This window comes from Vespa velutina, chromosome 12, assembly GCF_912470025.1.
Source record: "Vespa velutina chromosome 12, iVesVel2.1, whole genome shotgun sequence".
NCBI classification, from domain to species: Eukaryota; Metazoa; Arthropoda; class Insecta; order Hymenoptera; family Vespidae; genus Vespa; species Vespa velutina.
Window position 1 is genome coordinate 3,070,243 of NC_062199.1, and position 17,500 is coordinate 3,087,742.

The 17,500-nt window shown below is 34.4% G+C and overlaps 1 protein-coding gene across 5 annotated transcripts in view; it reads right to left on the reverse strand.

Moving 5' to 3' along the window:
- Positions 1–17,500, reverse strand: part of LOC124953412 (suppressor of lurcher protein 1) — a 360,539-nt gene that overhangs the window by 278,457 nt on the left and 64,582 nt on the right. For all 5 annotated transcript variants that reach the window (XM_047504753.1, XM_047504751.1, XM_047504750.1 and 2 more), the window contains one exon: positions 5,772–5,838. In XM_047504753.1, the coding sequence (XP_047360709.1) occupies positions 5,772–5,838 (67 nt within the window). The remainder of the gene's footprint in view (positions 1–5,771; positions 5,839–17,500) is intronic.

The window sequence follows — 17,500 nt, forward strand, 5'->3', positions numbered from 1 at the left end:
ACGTACGGCATCGGCCTTAACTTACATTTGAAAAAAAAGAAAAGAGGGGAAAAAAAAAAGAAAAAGAAAGAAAAAAAGCCTCTAACTTGCTTTAGCTTTAATAGATAATAGAGAGATAGATGTCCGATAAAAAGGGAGAAACGAGTTAGGGAGGGCCGTGTTAGGGTTGGTAGAAGGAAGGAAGGAGGGAGAGAAAGAGAAGAAATTATTATTTCCACTTTTTTTTCTTCCCTCATCCCTATCTTCCTGCCTATCCCTTATCATCCCATATCTCGTCTTAATATAAAATGAATAAAAAAGGATAAACAATATGATACATAATAACAATTGTTCGAGACGAGATATCAACGTTCTATTGTAACAAATCAGTTTGGTAGCTCATATATTCTAAGACTTAAACTCCAAGTGTAAAGTTCACAGATAGTAGTAGTCCCATCGGCAATGTCAACTGCTTCCAACCGTCCTCGTGGCAACTTCTAATACGGGAAAGTCCTCACAATACGAGCGGAAAAGACTCTTGGGATAGAGGGAAGACCTGTTCTTGATCCTTTTCTTTATTTAAAGGTGCTTAGAGACTTTCAAACACTCGACTGGATGACTTTTGTCGTTTGGAAAAGTATTTCCTAAGACTATATATATATATATATACACGATATAAGTGTAGGAAGGATAGATAGGTATGAAGAAAGGGAAAGAGAAGATAAGAGGCCAAAAGGAAAAAAAAAAAGAACAAAAAAAAGAAGAAAAAGAGAGAGGGGAAAAAAAAAGAGAGAAATCCAAAATATAAAAGATTGATATCGGTTATAACGATAGACGTTTTACGTTTATATCCTTCAATTCCTTTATTCAAAAATAAATGACTTTAACGCCCTCCAATGAAATTACTGTCTGCGGTTAAGTCTGACAAACTTTCTCTTCCCTTCAAGCAAGCACAAGTTGGATAACAAGGTGAGGTCGTCAAACAATCGAAGTGCGAGCCCACAATGAAACCACGGGAATTGGCAACCGGTTGAATTGCTCCGGTTTTCTAGTTCCGCACGATGGGGTCGATAAGGCTTGGGTCAGCAGACTAAGATGTCCTTTAAAGCTCGATCACGATCTCGATCTCAATCACATTGGGAAACGCATCAAAGGTATTCTTGTTACTCTACGTGTATTACTAAAGTGAAACAGAGAGAGAGAGAGAGAGAGAGAGAGAGAGAGAGAGAGAGAGAGAAGGGGGAAAGAATAAAAAAAGGGGGAAAAAAAAAAAGAACAGAAACAAAGAACAAACATAGCACGTCAGTTTACCAAACATGCCACTAAACTTTTGCACTAAAGTTCAAGTTGGGAAAGCTTGAAAAGCGCTTTGCGAAACGTAGCCATATCGTTGGCTATTTACATACAAACATACGATTTGACTGCGCTCAAGGAATGGCGGTGCTACTCTTGGAAAACTGCTTTCATAATCGTTTCTACTTTGCTCTCTCTTTTTCTCTCTCTCTCTCTCTCTCTCTCTCTCTCTTTCTCTCTTTCTATCTCCCTCTCTACGATACGTTGGAATTTTCAAAATTATTATGACTTGAAGTGCGCGTTTATTCAGGTGGATGCGTTATATTATTCCTTCCTTTTTTCCCCGATCTTTGTGTAACGTTGTTGAAAAAAAAATGAAAAAAAAAAAAAAAAGAAGAAGAAGAAAAAAAAAGAAGAGAGACGAAGAAAAAATATAATAAAAATAAAAAATAAAAATGAAATATCTATTCCTCTAAATAAATTTGTTCCTCTCGTTATAAATAATTTAATCGGTTACTTTTATTAAATGAAAATATGAAATATATATATATATATATATATATATATATATATACACATAGCATATTTTAATTAATTTTTTTTTTTTTTTGAAAAAGGATTTGCATGTAATTATTATTAAATGAAAATACGTTGTACGAAATATTATTAAAGAAGACTACACGTCAGAGATGAAAGATAGGATATATCCATTAGTTAGGATAAGTAACATCGATGCATTTTAACTAATCCAAAGAGTTTGCTACTACTTCTTCAAAGATTTCTCGAGTAATCATCTACCTCATTCGATGTATATGTACACAGACACATACATTTATACATACATACATACATACATATATATATATATATATATATATATATATACATATCTCTATACATCCATTTATAGGGTGGGGGTTCCCTGAAACTCCGTACTCAACGTAAGGGTAGTTATCGGTAGTAGTACTTTTACCATCGACTTGAAAGTATCAAATTGCATGGAGGTAAGCGTTCGGATGCACCACGGACTTTACATAAACCCGTACTTTGCGTTTCAATCTGCGGATTAAGTTGCGCTAAACTTTATGGAATGCTCGTATCCTGATTCGGAGTAGTCTTAAACGGAAAGATCTTCCCGGTCCCGCCCCCGTCCCCGCCCCTGCCCCCAAACCACCATCACCCAGACCGCGGACAAATTTTATTACTAACTACCAATCGATCCTTTCCTTCGATGTATCGATAACTTCACGAATCCCGTCCCATTCCACCACCCGATCTTATGGTTATTTTACCGAAGAAAATTTATTCGTATCCATTTCTGACCGATTTAAATACTCGACGTGTAGCGCTTGTAAAGAAATTGAAATAGGATAGGGGATGGACGAAAGAGGGATGAAAAAAAGGAAGATGAAATAAACGATACAGACAGAGAAAGAAAGAGAGAAAGAGAGAGAAAGAGAATCGAATCAAAGTTCACCACTTTCGACACCCGGTATTATTAAACTTCCGATAAGCCAAAGGCAGACCCATATTCTTTCAGTACTTTAAAATCATAATGGAGAACTTTCGACTAGATTCTGAAGACTATTCAACTGGTCGGAATCATTTGGATTTTCCAACGAATTCAAAGGAACGTCGACTTTGTATCTCTCTCTCTCTCTCTCTCTCTCTCTCTCTCTCTCTCTCTCTCTCTCTCTCTCTCTCTCTCTCTCTCTCTCAGTACTTGAAACGAATTTATTGAGTTTATCGAGTAGCGTTACAGTTTTAAGCGTTCATAGAGAGAGAGAGAGAGAGAGACACACAAAAAGAGAAAGAGAGATAGAGAGAGAAAGAGAGAAAGACAAAGAAAGAGGATGAGAGGGTAAGAGAGAGAGAGAGAGAGAAAGAGAGAGAGAGAGTATGAACTCGCTGATATCGGAGCAAGTAAAACGAGACGAATATTTCTGTCGTTCGTTTATTGTGCCAACATCGAGCTAGAGAGAGAGAGAGAGACAGAGAGAGAGAGAGACAGAGAGAGAGAGAGAGGGAGAGAGAGAAAGAGAGAGAGAAAGGGTTGTGTTCGTTCCATGCTGTTAAACACGCATACGATGCACTCGTACCTATGTAACACGTCCAATAATGTCGACAGAAGCAATGAATACCGTTTACCGTCTACCAAATTAAATGCGATACACTTCTGTATAACGTTATTCGACCATACATACAGCTTGTACACACGAGCGAGCCATTTCTCTTCTATCTCTCTTTCCTCCTCTCTCACTCTCTCTCTCTTTCTCTCTATTTATCTATCTATCTATCTATCTATCTATTTATCTATCCAACTCTCCTCCTATTCTCTTTTTTCTTCTCTTTCCAATTTTTTTTTTATTTAAATTCGTAAATGTACGGGATCGTATGTGCAACGCTTACTTGCGCTTATAACGTTTGAAAAGAAAAAAAAAAAAAAAAAAAAAAAAAAAAAGAAAAAACAAAAAAAAAAGAACAAAACAAAAAAAAAACAAAAAGAAAAAAGAAAAATAAGAAAATATAACGATCTATCCATCACGATCTTTCTTTTCTTATTTCTTCTTTCTTTTCTCCTTTTTTTTTTCTTCTTTCTTTCTTTTTCTCTTCTTTTTTTTTTTTTTTCTTTTTTTCTCAAAACTTACGAGAGTTAGGTACTACCACCACTCGCTTACGAACTTTCTATAGCCAGTCAGATTTTTACAGCTTATAGTACCTTACGGCTTTAAAAGAGAAAGAGAGAGAGAGAGAGAGAGAGAGAGAGAGAGAGAGAGAGAGAGATTGAGAAAAAGAGAGAGAGAGAGAGAAGGAGAGCGTAAAAGTCGACGAGTTTCCTCGATGTAATCGCAAAGCACGTGTTACATGACTTACAGTCCTCGTCCACTCGTGATCTCGGCCGACGTACATTATCTCACGCTACGGAATGACGGATCGTTTCGTGGCGAGGAGATAAAAATTTAGAGCACGTGTAACGCGCTCACACCGGCCAAGATTCGATATGGAATCTAAAATGAAAAGAAAATATTTCTCGACGATTTCTTACATAGAACGAATTTCAAACATAGAACATTAGAAAAGGAAGGTTTAATAGTACATATATATATACACTATTACATACATACATACATATATATATACATACATACATATATATATATATATGAACATATATACATACATACATACATATACATATATATATATATATACATATATGTGTATGTATGTTGTATGTATGTATGTATGTATGTATGTATGTATGTATGTATGTATGTATGTATGTACAAGTTTGTTATTTACCAACACACATCGATAGATCCTTGAGAGGATCGTTAGACGTATAACCCCACCGAGCTTGCAACGAATCACACCGCAGTTCGTGGTCATTACTACAAATTATCGGCGTCACGTGTGCCCCCATAGTTCGCCAGCAAATTTCTCAACCTATCTTCTCTATCGTGGAAGAATAATTTAAATTAAAATTATTAAATAATCGTAATAATACGGAATGATGATATCCTTCTTCTACGAAAGGGCGAGGTGGCGGAGGCGGGGGTGGGGGAGGGGGTGTTGGAGGGGGAGGAAGGAGAAAAGAAAGAAAGAAAGAAAAAAAAATAAAATGTTCCTTAATTCTTCTCGATTCGTATATTAATAATAAAAGAAAAAAAAAGAAAAAAAAAAAATAGGGAAAAAAAAATTGTTCAGACGTTTCAATTAAAAATAAATTCAACAAGCTCGTACATAAATACTTCATATCGATATAAATTATTAAGAAAATATGTATAAGCGATCATAATAATCACTTCTTCAGATAACTTGGTTAACATTTTGTTTTTGTCCAGTTGCTTGGATACTAATGCGTTCTAACACCTAACGTTGGCTATTATTTCTCCTCCTCTTTCCCCGCCCTACCCCATTACTCGTTCATTCGTTATACCTTTAAAGCCCGATGCACTATGTAAACGTGGCTTACGTTCGCGTGATAACGAAAGCTTAACATAGCACGTCGATTCGCATTAACTATACCGGTCTGCTTGATTCACCTTCTCGAACAAATCAAATTTTTCAATTCTTTCTCCATACGAGAAATTTTTCCTTCCTTCTTTCCTTTTTTTCCTTTTCTTTTTTTTATTTTTATTTTTATTTTTTTATTGTTTTTTTTTTTTTTCTTTAGACGGAAATTATCTTTTGCATTGCTTCCTCTCCTTCTTCTTCTTTTTTTCTTTTCTCTTTCTTTCTTTCTTTCTTTCTTTCTTTTCTCGTTCGTTCGTTTTTTCACGATCATTCAGAAAGACATCAATCTTTCGACATAAATCACGAAATTAAAATTAATTCATACTCTGATACAAAAAGTTATGTTTTATCAGTATAAACAGTTCTCGTAAATAATACCTCGATCTCTGTATCAATGAAATTAATTCAACTAACGAAAACTTTTCTCTTCGATAGAAAATCTTTTTTATCATACTGAAATCCTTTAAGTTTAAATTTTTTACCTGGATTTACGGCGTGGCAGTGGTTGAGGAGCGGCAGCCAACAGAGCAGTAGCACCGCTCTCTGCATCTGCAAATAAAAGGGGAGAAAAAAGAATAAACATTTATTATGCCATTGAAAAGATTTTACGAAACGAGAATATTACGATGTATTATTAAATTCTATGTAAATACGATTGCATCGTCACATCCTTTTTTTTTCTCTCTCTCTCTCTCTTTTTTTTTTTTTTTATTTTTTGTTTTTTCTTTTTTTTTTCTTTTTTTCTTTTTTTTTTTTTTTTTTTTTTTAATATCGTACCAATCGAAGAACGTAGACGCGGATATATTCGATCGGAGATATATTATACAATCAACGTTTGAATTAAAAATCGTCAATGAATATAAAAATTTCATAAATATAATTTACCTATATATTCTAAAAGAAACAACAATTGTGTTTCTACGTTAATTGTTATCGCGAGTACTTACAAAAGCACACGGAAAGAGGTTAAATATATAATAATTATCTCGTATAATCGTTCGATGGGACATTAAAAGTCGTTAGAACGAAGGGAATATATATTGTTGCTCGTCGTATATCCTACTTTGTTATAACGTCATAAATAATTGACGAGCTTTAACGGACACTGTTAATCATGGTCGAAGCCAACGATGGAAGAGAGAATAGCATGGAAACTCGAACGTTCGGCGCAGAGTAACATCGACTCGTAGATGTTACGACGTATAATCGAGTGTACGCGTGGTGAACACGTGTAGAGTAAGCCAATCCCATTCTCTCTCTCTCTCTCTCTTTCACACATACACATACAGAGAGAGAGAGAGAGAGAGAGAGAGAAACGTAGTACAAGCTAGACCATTGGCCATCGGCGTCGAAAGCAAATGAACCTTCTCTGGTGCTCGCGCGTACATAAGCCAAATGTGCCGAAGTTCGAGTATGTGTTCCACGACTCTCAGTTATGCTGAACATTTCTGAAACTCCTGGTAGTCTTTAGTTCACGACCTATACCCTCTCACTCTCTCTCTCTTTCTTCCTAATCCTCGTCCCTCCCTCCCCCCGCCTCTCTTCGTCGCCATCACCCCGGCCGTATTTGAAATCGCAGCTGTGATCATTTCAAACACGTATCGGAAATAACATTTCTTCGGGTATTACTCGATACCGAAGAAAATTGGATCGATGGATCTGTAAATCCTTTACTCATGTACCTACATCATTTTGAAATAAGAAATCCGTAGATACACGCGTCACCTGAATACGTTCCCTTTTATATGGTACCATCTTAAAGAGATTTTATTCCGGCTATGACTGCGCTATAGTACGGGGAGGGGAGGGGGGGGGAGGGGAAGGGGGGAAAAGAAATAAGATGTATTATATTTTGATACGATCAATGTCGTATAAGATAGTGATAAAAGAAGGATAGTGGGCTGAGAGAAAAAGAGAGAGAAAGGGATAGTGAGAAAGAGATAGAGAGAAGAAGAAGAGTGAGAGAGAGAGAGAGAGAGAGAGAGAGAAGAAAGAGAAGAAAAAGAAGTTCGTAGCTTGCCTGGAGCAATTGGAAAATCAGAAATTGCCACGAAACCTTTCTCTCTCTCTCTATCTATCTATCTATCTATCTATCTATCTATCTATCTATCTATCTATCTGTATCCCTTCGTCTACAGGAAAAGTGCAATATCGTTGAGTGAATTTCTTCCTGAAGGAAAGAATCCAATTGGAGAGGATACTCGCATCCGATCGATCGGTTCGTTATCTTTAAGTAACTATAATACAGACGATTTTGTATGGGGGAAAAAAAAAAAGAAAAAAAAAAAAAAAAAAAAAAAAGAATCACCAATTGCAAATATCGACAATAAATTTCCAATGTGTTTTTGCATTAGTACGATAGTGAAAACGTGGCACGACAGGAGCAACGAGTGGTCGATATTATGAATTCGAGAGAATCGGCTTTCATCGTGTAACAAGCGAATGCAAAGCGTAACGTTACGCATAATACGTAAATACGTATATATATATATATATATCCTATATATGTATCCTATATATGTATCCTATATATGTATATACGTATATATGTATGTATGTATGTATATACGTACGTACGTATGTACTTATTACGTACGAGATTTGGATAACGAGCATTTGACGTCGGTCGAGGTGTTGTTGTTTCGCTAATAAATTTTGGAAAACAAAAGGTAAATACATGTGTGGTGGATAGGTATACAACGCTCAGAGGGGGGGAAGGTCGAGGTGAAGGGGTATGGAGAGAAGGGAGTAGAAGGGATAAAGAGGACTGGAGGGATTTGCCATAGTATTAATTTCATTTTCCGTATAACATGAAATAGGCAGGACGATTGCTATCATAGACAACTATAGGATCATAAGTCAAAACTGTATTAATGCGTGTATAGGCGTTAAAAACGATCGTTGACAATGCAACATGAATAAAATTTGTCAATTCGAAATCGACAATTATACGCTTATTTATCGTATCCGTTAACGTTAACTACCGTTAATGGAACGCGCGTTAATATTAACGATAATCATTGAATTTTATCTAACGATATCGAATTATCGATGATTTTTTCTTTTTTGCTTCTTTCTTTTTTCTTTATTTTCTCTCTCTCTCTCTCTCTCTCTCTCTCTCTCTCTCTCTCTCTTTTGTTTTTCTTTCAAAAGAAAACCAATCCAGAAATATATTTGCGGAATACATATCGAGTCATCGCAATAAAACTACGGCTATATAATAGTTTCGATAACGCTTGAAAATTGTATTAGTCATTCGCTCGTATACGAGAAAGAAAGAACTAGGCCGCCTTTCTTGTTACATGACCAAAAAGAGAGAGAGAGAGAGAGAGAGAGAGAGAGAGAGAGATAGAGAGACAGAGCGAGAGAGAAAGAGAGAGAGAGAGAGAGAGAGAGAGAGAGAGAACGAGTTTGCAAAGGTCAAAAGTGCATGAATTGTTGCGAAGTGCTTGAGCCCTCCGCTTTCTCGCTGTGAACAGTACAATGCGATCGGTGACCCCGTTTCATTCCACCAAGCTGAAAACCACTGCCAGCTGTGCACAGCTTCGCGATTAAGTTTTTCTCTCTTCAATCCCTCTCACCTCCCCTTATCTTCACAACCACTACCACCACTCCCCCTCCAGGCCCTTGTCCCTCCTGCCCCGGGCGTCCCCTCGAAAACTCTCAATGGAACTCGACGATGACGTATCGTTTTTCAAAAAGTCCTGTATGTCATCCATAACACGCCACAACATTTGAATTGTTAACGCATCGATATTCTCGTCAAATTGTTATTACATTGTAACAGTGCTTTTTTATTTTGCCCTTTTTTTTTCCTCTGTTTTCTTTTTTCAATTGTTTTTTTTTTTTTTTTTTTTTTTTTATTCGGAGTAAAAATCAAGAGAGAGAGAGAGAGAGAGCGAGAGAGAGAGAGAGAGAGAGACGGATAATTAAAATTTGTAAAAAAAACATTCAAGCATTGCGATAACATCAAAGTCGAATATTCTTAAATTTTAATTAGCAAAGATATAAAAGCATTGATATAATACTCTAATTCTTTATTTCAAAATGTTAGAAAAAATACAAGCCTCCTTTCGATCGAAGAGAATGAGAGAATGAGAGAGAGAGAGAGAGAGAGATATATATATATATATACACACCAATTCATTGGCACCCAACTTTCATTCTCTGTCTCTCTCTCTCTCTCTCTCTCTCTCTTTCTCTCTCTACCCAATTGTTACCTATCGAGCCACGTTTCTACCTTTCCGTGGTCATTTATAGCTCGTACAAGGTATAAAAGGGGAGTATTCAACAATCCGTTCGAACCTTTTTTTTTCAGCTCGAAATTGAGACGGCCCTTTTGCAGATGGTCGTTCAACTAGAACAAGTAGAACGAATCAATCTTAACTCGAACGCTTCATACGTATTAATGAAATGATCATTTCATTGTATCGATTGTCTTCAAGTTCATCGTCGTTCTTTTTTACGCATTTTAAAAATTTTGTCTCTTCTTTTTTTGTTCTCTGTTTTTTTTTTTTCGTTAATTTTTCCTCTATCTCCGCGACTGGATGAGTAATTAGTATTAATGAGAGAAAAAGGAAAAAAGAGAGAAAGAGAGAGAGAGAGAGAGAGAGAGAGAGAGAGAATGAAATACAATATATTAAATTTTGCCAGGACTATGTAACGTGAAATATCGCGAAGATTAATGAGAGATAGTACAAATTTCAAACGAGTTTGAAGGCTGATAGCTGTTGCTGTTACTGTTGCTGATGGTAATGGTGATGGTGATAATATTGGTGGTGGTAGTAACGATGGTGATAGTTGTGGTGATGGTGATCAATTATTCCGACACAATATTTGAAAATTATCGGACAGCAATTTGCCTTAAAATCCTGTACGTGAAAAGGGATTTTACTCAAAAATCATCGATAAAAAGAATCATTGATATAATTTCTACGAGATAATATTCGTTTACGTATATAAGTCAAGTGTATTTAAACGATAAATCCATCGGACGGAATTTCTTCGATGGATTATTATCGAAAACATCGACGAATAATAACGTTCGATCCCTTATCGAGATCATTTAATCAGTATTTTCCGATAATCGAACGTACATACGAGCAAAGCGTATCCTCTTGCACGGCTATCGCATCGCATCTCGTATCCGTGCAGATTCAAAACGCCACTGTATAGCCACGTGAACGACCTCCTGATAACATCGTTTTACTCTACCCTCTACATTTACGAAAATGCTCGAACAACTTTACGAAACAACAACAAGAATCGATATTCCGCACGCTTCCCTAGCGATTCTTTCGTACAATAAAAAAAATAAAAGAAAGAAAAAAAGAGAAAAGAGAGAGAGAGAGAGAGAGAGAGAGAGAGAGAGAGAGAGAGAGAATAAAAAGGAAGAAACAAAAAGGGAGGAAAACAAAAATTAGAAAAAACAGAGAAAAAACGTAACTTTGCTTTACCCGTAGTATACTCTTCTTCGTTTTTTCCCCCCCAACCCTTTCTTTCTTTCTTTTTTCTTTTTTTTTTCTTTTTTTTTTTCTTTTTTTTTCCTTTATTTTTTTACGCAGAAAACTTTTTTACCTTCGTTAAAACCTTCGAAACTAGTTTTACGAGAGAATCGTAAGGTTGGAACGATGTATCATGATTAAAATTTTTCACTCTTCCAGTTGAACGATCTCTCACCGATGTGTTCCTCGAGGAGATTCATAAGTGGTCGGAGAACGTATAATATCGAACGAGGAAAACTAAGGGGGAAGAAAAAGGAAAAAAAAAAAAAAGGAAAAGAAAGGAAAGGAAAGAAACAAGAAAATATGACGTTCCATAAAAAAAAAAAAGAAAAAAAAAATACAGATAGAATGACGAAAAGAAAGAAATTGAGAACATACGACATACACACATACATACACACATACATACATATATAAATACACGTATATATATACATGTATATATATATATATATATTTTTGGCCATACATTGTTTCCTTGTCAAGCTTCAATGTGTACAGAAACGTCAGATTAGATCCTCGGATTCCCTTTCAGTTCGTCTCTCTCTTTTTCCTTCCCCCTCTCGCCCATTTTTTGCCCTTTCCCTCTTTTCTCGAAGCTTTGTGTCTTCGTAAAGAAGAAAATGACAGCGTGTGCTAAAACGTAAAGGAAATATTATATGGGTAGGGAAGAGGGGTAGAGGGGTTGGGGGAAAGGGTGGGGAGTTTCCTTCGTTGTCCAAAGTGGCCAAGAGCCAGTAACAACCTTCCTACGACTCGGCTTACGAAGAAAAGAAGCTGTCCGATATTAAAACTTGGCATTCTCTGCTAATCTTGAAATAAGAGGAGTGGAAATCTCTTTCTGGGATCAAAAGCCCTCTTTCTTCTTTCTCTAGTTTCTTTACCTTCGCAAAAAACTTGTGCGTTTTAATGCCACTTTAACAATTATTATATACGAAGAAACGTCACGACGAGATACCTAAGTATATGTAAATTAGAAGTTAATTGGAAAGGATGGATAAAATCTTTCCTTCCCCTTTTCCTTTCCTCTTTTCTTTTCTAATTTTTTCTTTCTTTTTTTTTCTCTTTTCTTCCTTTCTTTTTTCTTTTTTCTTTTTCCCCCTTTTTTTCTTCCCTTTCTGAACGAATTTATATCTAATAACGTGGCAACCAACGTAAAACGTTTTGCGCATATGTCACCTCGTATATATATATATATATGTGTGTGTATGTGTGTGTGTGTGTGTGGTGTTTGTATGTCACAAAAAATATATTCCCTCTGTCTCTCTTTATCTCTATTCTGCATAAATTAAAAGCACACCTTTGTATTATTATTTCCCAGACCGGCTAGATCCATTATTATACTTTTAATTAATGAAGCATACTGCGTATTCGTTTTACGACTGGTTTCGTTAGTTATTACACTTACGTACATATCGTACGTAATATACATCTATAATGTAAAATTCAATTCTGACGGAATAGTTAGAAGTACATTTTATATTCACACCGTTACCGTATTTGGCATTTAATATTGATTTATCATCGTCTAGAAAAGAAAAAAAAAAAAAAAAAAAGAAAACAAACACATACACACACACATATACACATACATAAAAGACAAAAAAAAAGAATAATAAGAGAAACGAAAGAGTCGATGATAAATAAACAAATACATCTATAGTCTTGAATAAATTCATAAATGATCGTAAAGTAAAAGGTCATGTCAATGAGATAAAAATGTGTTTACTATTTGATAAGATGTATCAGTTGTGACGCTCTTTCATCTGGTCTGAGTCAGTCGATCTTTGACATTACCTTTACTAGTACTTACATGTACCTATGAGATTACATGAGAGAAAGGTTCGACATGTCCATGTGGATGCAAGAGAGAGACAGAGACACACACACAGAGAGAGAGAGAGAGAGAGAGAGATGCTCGTTGCGTGAGCAGATCGATCGTTGAAAGGCTTTCATGAAGATGCCTTTACTCATAGAGCTTCTATCGCAATTCATTGTCTCGTACCATCCTCGTTTCATTATCTTCTCTTTCTCTTTCTCCCCCTCTCTCTCTCTCTCTCTCTCTCTCTCTCTCTTTGTAGGTGAGTGTGTTTATATAGCCACGTGCCAGGATATTCTTCGACGCTTCCGGAACGTTGCAAGCTCGACAACCAAAGTGCTCGCTCGCGATTAGTCGCTCAAGCGGATGACGAAGAGAGGCTTTGCAAGCTCTCAGCTCTCTAACGTTAATTATTATAATAACCTTTAGCTCAAACATATATGTATTATATATATATATATATATGTGTGTGTGGGTAATAATAAGTTAAGAACAATACAATATATATATATGTATTGTATATCTATCCATCATCAAGGAGATTTCTTTTCATTAATTAACAAATTAATTATCATTGTGAAATACCAACGATGAAATTGTGTGTAGAGTAAAAAATCGATCGAAGAGGCATTATCAGATCGATATCTTTCGAAGTTATCATTATTAACTTACGTAATTATTATATAAAATTCGAAGGAATTTCAAATGTTTTTTTAATAACTACGATATTTATTTTCCATAATGAAATATCGATAGAAAAGAAAATAATTCTTTTCAAATAAATTTATATATCCCTTTTTATTGATGACGAATTTTTTTTGTTTTCATGACAGCAAACGTATATATATATATATATATATATATATATATATATATATATATATATATATATATACACGTACACGAAAGAAATAAACGCGTTAGAATGTATTAGAATAATAATAATAATAATAATAATAATAATAATAATAATAATAATAATAATAATAATAATAATAATAATAATTTACTGATTGTTGAAATGTTAACAGTTTCGAACGATTATTCGTAGCTTCTATCTTCATGTTGTGGTCATTCGAGAGCGAGAAATCAACTGACAAATCGACAGCGAGCGGTTATTTACATTTTCACGTATGCACGATTTTCAATTCAATGTTACTATAAGAATAGACACGGGAGCATTAAACTATGCCATTTTTTTTCTTTTTTTTCCGTACGAACGATTCGTACGAGACCATCCATGAAGATGCATTCTCATCTGTCAGAGATTTATCTATCTCTTTCCATTTATATATTTCTCTCTCTCTCTCTCTCTCTATATATATATATATATATATATATATATATATATATATATATATCTTTCTCTTTATTTTCATAGAAAGATCGTATGAGACACAAACTTATCAGAGACAAATAACAGATTATACCGAGCGTAAGAAATTCAAATACAGACATAGAACATGGGACATAGGTAAAATCAACAAGAGACAATCAATGTTTCATTAGAAAATATAACAAACAATTTCCTACTATCCTCCTTAGCATCATATTTCGTCGTATCACGATACTTTACTATCAATTAATTTCTTTCTTCGTTTATAAATTAAACAAAAGCTATTTCTTTCCTTCATCATCTTCTTCTTCATTGTCATCATCATCATCATCATCATCATTCTTCTTTTGCTACTTCTACCTTTCTTTCTTTATTTTTAACCCCCTTTGTTTCCTTTTTAAAATCGTTTAAAAAAAAAGAAAAAATCAGAAGCTCTATCTGAATCATCAATTTATTTAGAAACATACGTACGTACGTACGTACGTAGATACTTAAGTATTTACGTACTTATTTATTCATTTAAATGTAATCCGTATCGATTCGTATGTGTATTCATGCGCATGATCTGTAAATGTAGACTATAGGACACACGTGTGATTCGTATTCGGAACCAACAAATCTATGTACGTACATATCGTATATATGTATGTAGGTATGTGTACGTTCGAAACAACAAGGATTCTATATCCTGTGAGATTGCTTTCAAGGAACACGTGTAGATACACAGATGCAGGAGTAAGTTAAAAGAGAGATAAAGAGATAGAGATAAAAAGAGAGAAAAAGAGAGAAAAAGAGAGAGAGAGAGAGAGAGAGAGAAAGACTACATTGATTTCTTAATCAATTAAAAAATTATATCTATAAGATAGAAAAATTTAATAATAAATTGTTATATCATCGATGATATTTATATTATTAAAATAAAAATATATTATAATAAGATAATAAGATTAAATATAATATAATAATTTATATTAAGATTAAGTATAATATAATAAGATTAAAAATATATTATATCAATAAATATAATATCAATCGAATTATATATATATATATATGTATTAGGTTGGAAACTATGAAACGGGCGTTTTTGTTTAATTATTTATTTTCATTTTACGCCCGTTTCATAGTTTCCAACCTAATAAAAAAAAAAACTCCAGAAAATATATATATATATATATATATCGATATATAGGATATATAATATAGGTATTCTCACGGTCTTGGAAAGTAATATATCTTGAAAGTAAAGTTAAGAAAGAGAGTGAGTATCGGCCACATATAGACGAGTTTAGGGATACGGTCTTACTACTTCGCTAGTCATATAGGCCAACAACAGATTGATCCTGAAAACATTCACGTTCTACGGAGTTTCTTCGGTTTTGCAGTTGCCAGAGAAAAATAGTAGGTCAATGCTTAGAGCGCACAACGATATTTTCTCAAGAAACAGTAATAACGGTTTGAAGAACTCTACGGTAAGATGGATGGACGTTGGAAAAGAGGACTGGAGCTTCCTTCTTCTTGTCGTCTTCGTAGCTGTCGAAAAGAGTACAAGAAGAAGAAGAAGAAGAAGAAGAAGAAGAGGAAGAAAAGGAAGAGGAAGAGGAAGAGGAAGTAAAAGAAGTGATAGAAGAGAGAAAGTGCTTGAGTTTTAGCTTCCATGGTGATGACTAGTCCATCAGCGAAGTGAGAAGGAAATAGTTATGATGATGATACTACTCCTGGAGACTTTTATTAGCTTTCAAAAAGAGACCACATTTTTGTTTTCTTTTTTTTTTTTTTTTTTTATTATTATTTAATCGTTAACCAAGTCAAAATCTAATCGACGTTAATCTAGATTATTGTCTTGTGATAATGTTCGTTTTTAGAGCATGGTGTTATGATAATGATTAAAACGAAGTGAGATTCAGGTTTTCTTTTTTTCTCTCCAATTGGAACCAAGAAAAAAGAAGAAAAGAGAAGGAAAAGAAAAGAAAAACAAAGAGAGAGAGAGAGAGAGAGAGAGAGAGAGAGAGAGGGAGAGAGTAAGAAATGAAGAAATTACGTGAAAAAATATTTTGTAAGTACGCACAGAAATGTCTTTTCTTTTTACAACTACTTTCCAATAGATAAATAATATTTGCAATAGTTAAACACATTGATAGATAGTAGGTACCATTGACGATCTATCGATTACTTCCGGTACTTTTCACCCTTTTCGACGAATGAATAAAAGCATAACCCACCTACCGAGCAAATCGTTGCTATACGAATGGCATTCAAAGAAGTAGGAAAAAGCACGAATGCGAGCACGAATGCTTTTTTCTCTCTCTCTTTCCCTCCTCCCCCCCTCCTCTCTCTCTCTCTCTCTCTCTCTCTCTTTCGATTGGTAGCTTCCCTAGTTCGTGATATTTCAGATTTATCCCGCACTTTCTCTATCTCTATCTCTATCTCTTTCGATTTCTTTCTTTTCTATTTTGCGATTTCTCTCGTTGAGTCGAATGAAAGGATATAACACACAATCATAACGTACGAACTTTATATATATATATATTCCTCTTTTTCATATATTTATCGTGACAAGTAAATAAATAAAGAGAAAAGAAAATATCTAATAGATAAAATTCATAATTTAATTCTAACTCTTCCCTCCCGCCCTCTCACTCGATCTAATTCCATCCACCTATTCACTCTCTACCACCTTTCTTCCCCCCACCCCTCGCCTTCCATCTATTTATGAATTAAGACATAATCTTTTTCTTTCTTTCTTTCTTTCTTTCTTTCGTTCTTTTTCTTTTCAAAATCATTCAACCAATCATATTACATACATAATATCTATTACTTTGGCACGTGCATTATTCAGGATCGGTTTATTAATCCTAATTTGTGCACAACACAAAATAATATCAAGCCTGTGTACTTACACTTGGGAGATACATTATATACGTGCCCTATACAGGCACAGTTTGAACAGCTGTGTCATTTGTACGAAATGAATAATTTTTGATTGCAAAAGAAAAGAAAAGAAAAGAAAAAAAAAAAAAAGGAAAAAAGAAACAAAAAAGAAATTCTATATATATATATATATATTCTTCGAAGCCACGAATGAAACAATAATAATCGAAACAATAATAATTGAAAGTGGATTTTCAATTCGAAAAAAAAAAAAAAAATTATAAAAAAAAAGAAAAAAAGAAAAAGAAAAAGAAAGGAAAGGAAGAAAGGGAGAAAAAATAATTCACGAATCATATCCAACGCGCAATTTCTTTTAATTGAGCTCAAAGTTTGGTCCTAGGTGTCCTACACCCCACAGGCACAATTAAGGGTTAATAATCTCATTATGGACGATATTCATTTAACAATGACAATCCAGATAACGAAGCTAAAAGAAAGAAATAAAGAAAGAAAGAGAGAGAGAGAGAGAGAGGGAGGGAGAGAAGAAAGAAAAAAACGTTTCGTGTTCCACGGAGATAAAGGAGAATAAGAAAACAGAATGAGAGGAACGAGATGCAACGGAAAGTAGAGTGGAATGAAATTTACACGGAGGGAAGAATGAAAAGATAATACCATAGAAAA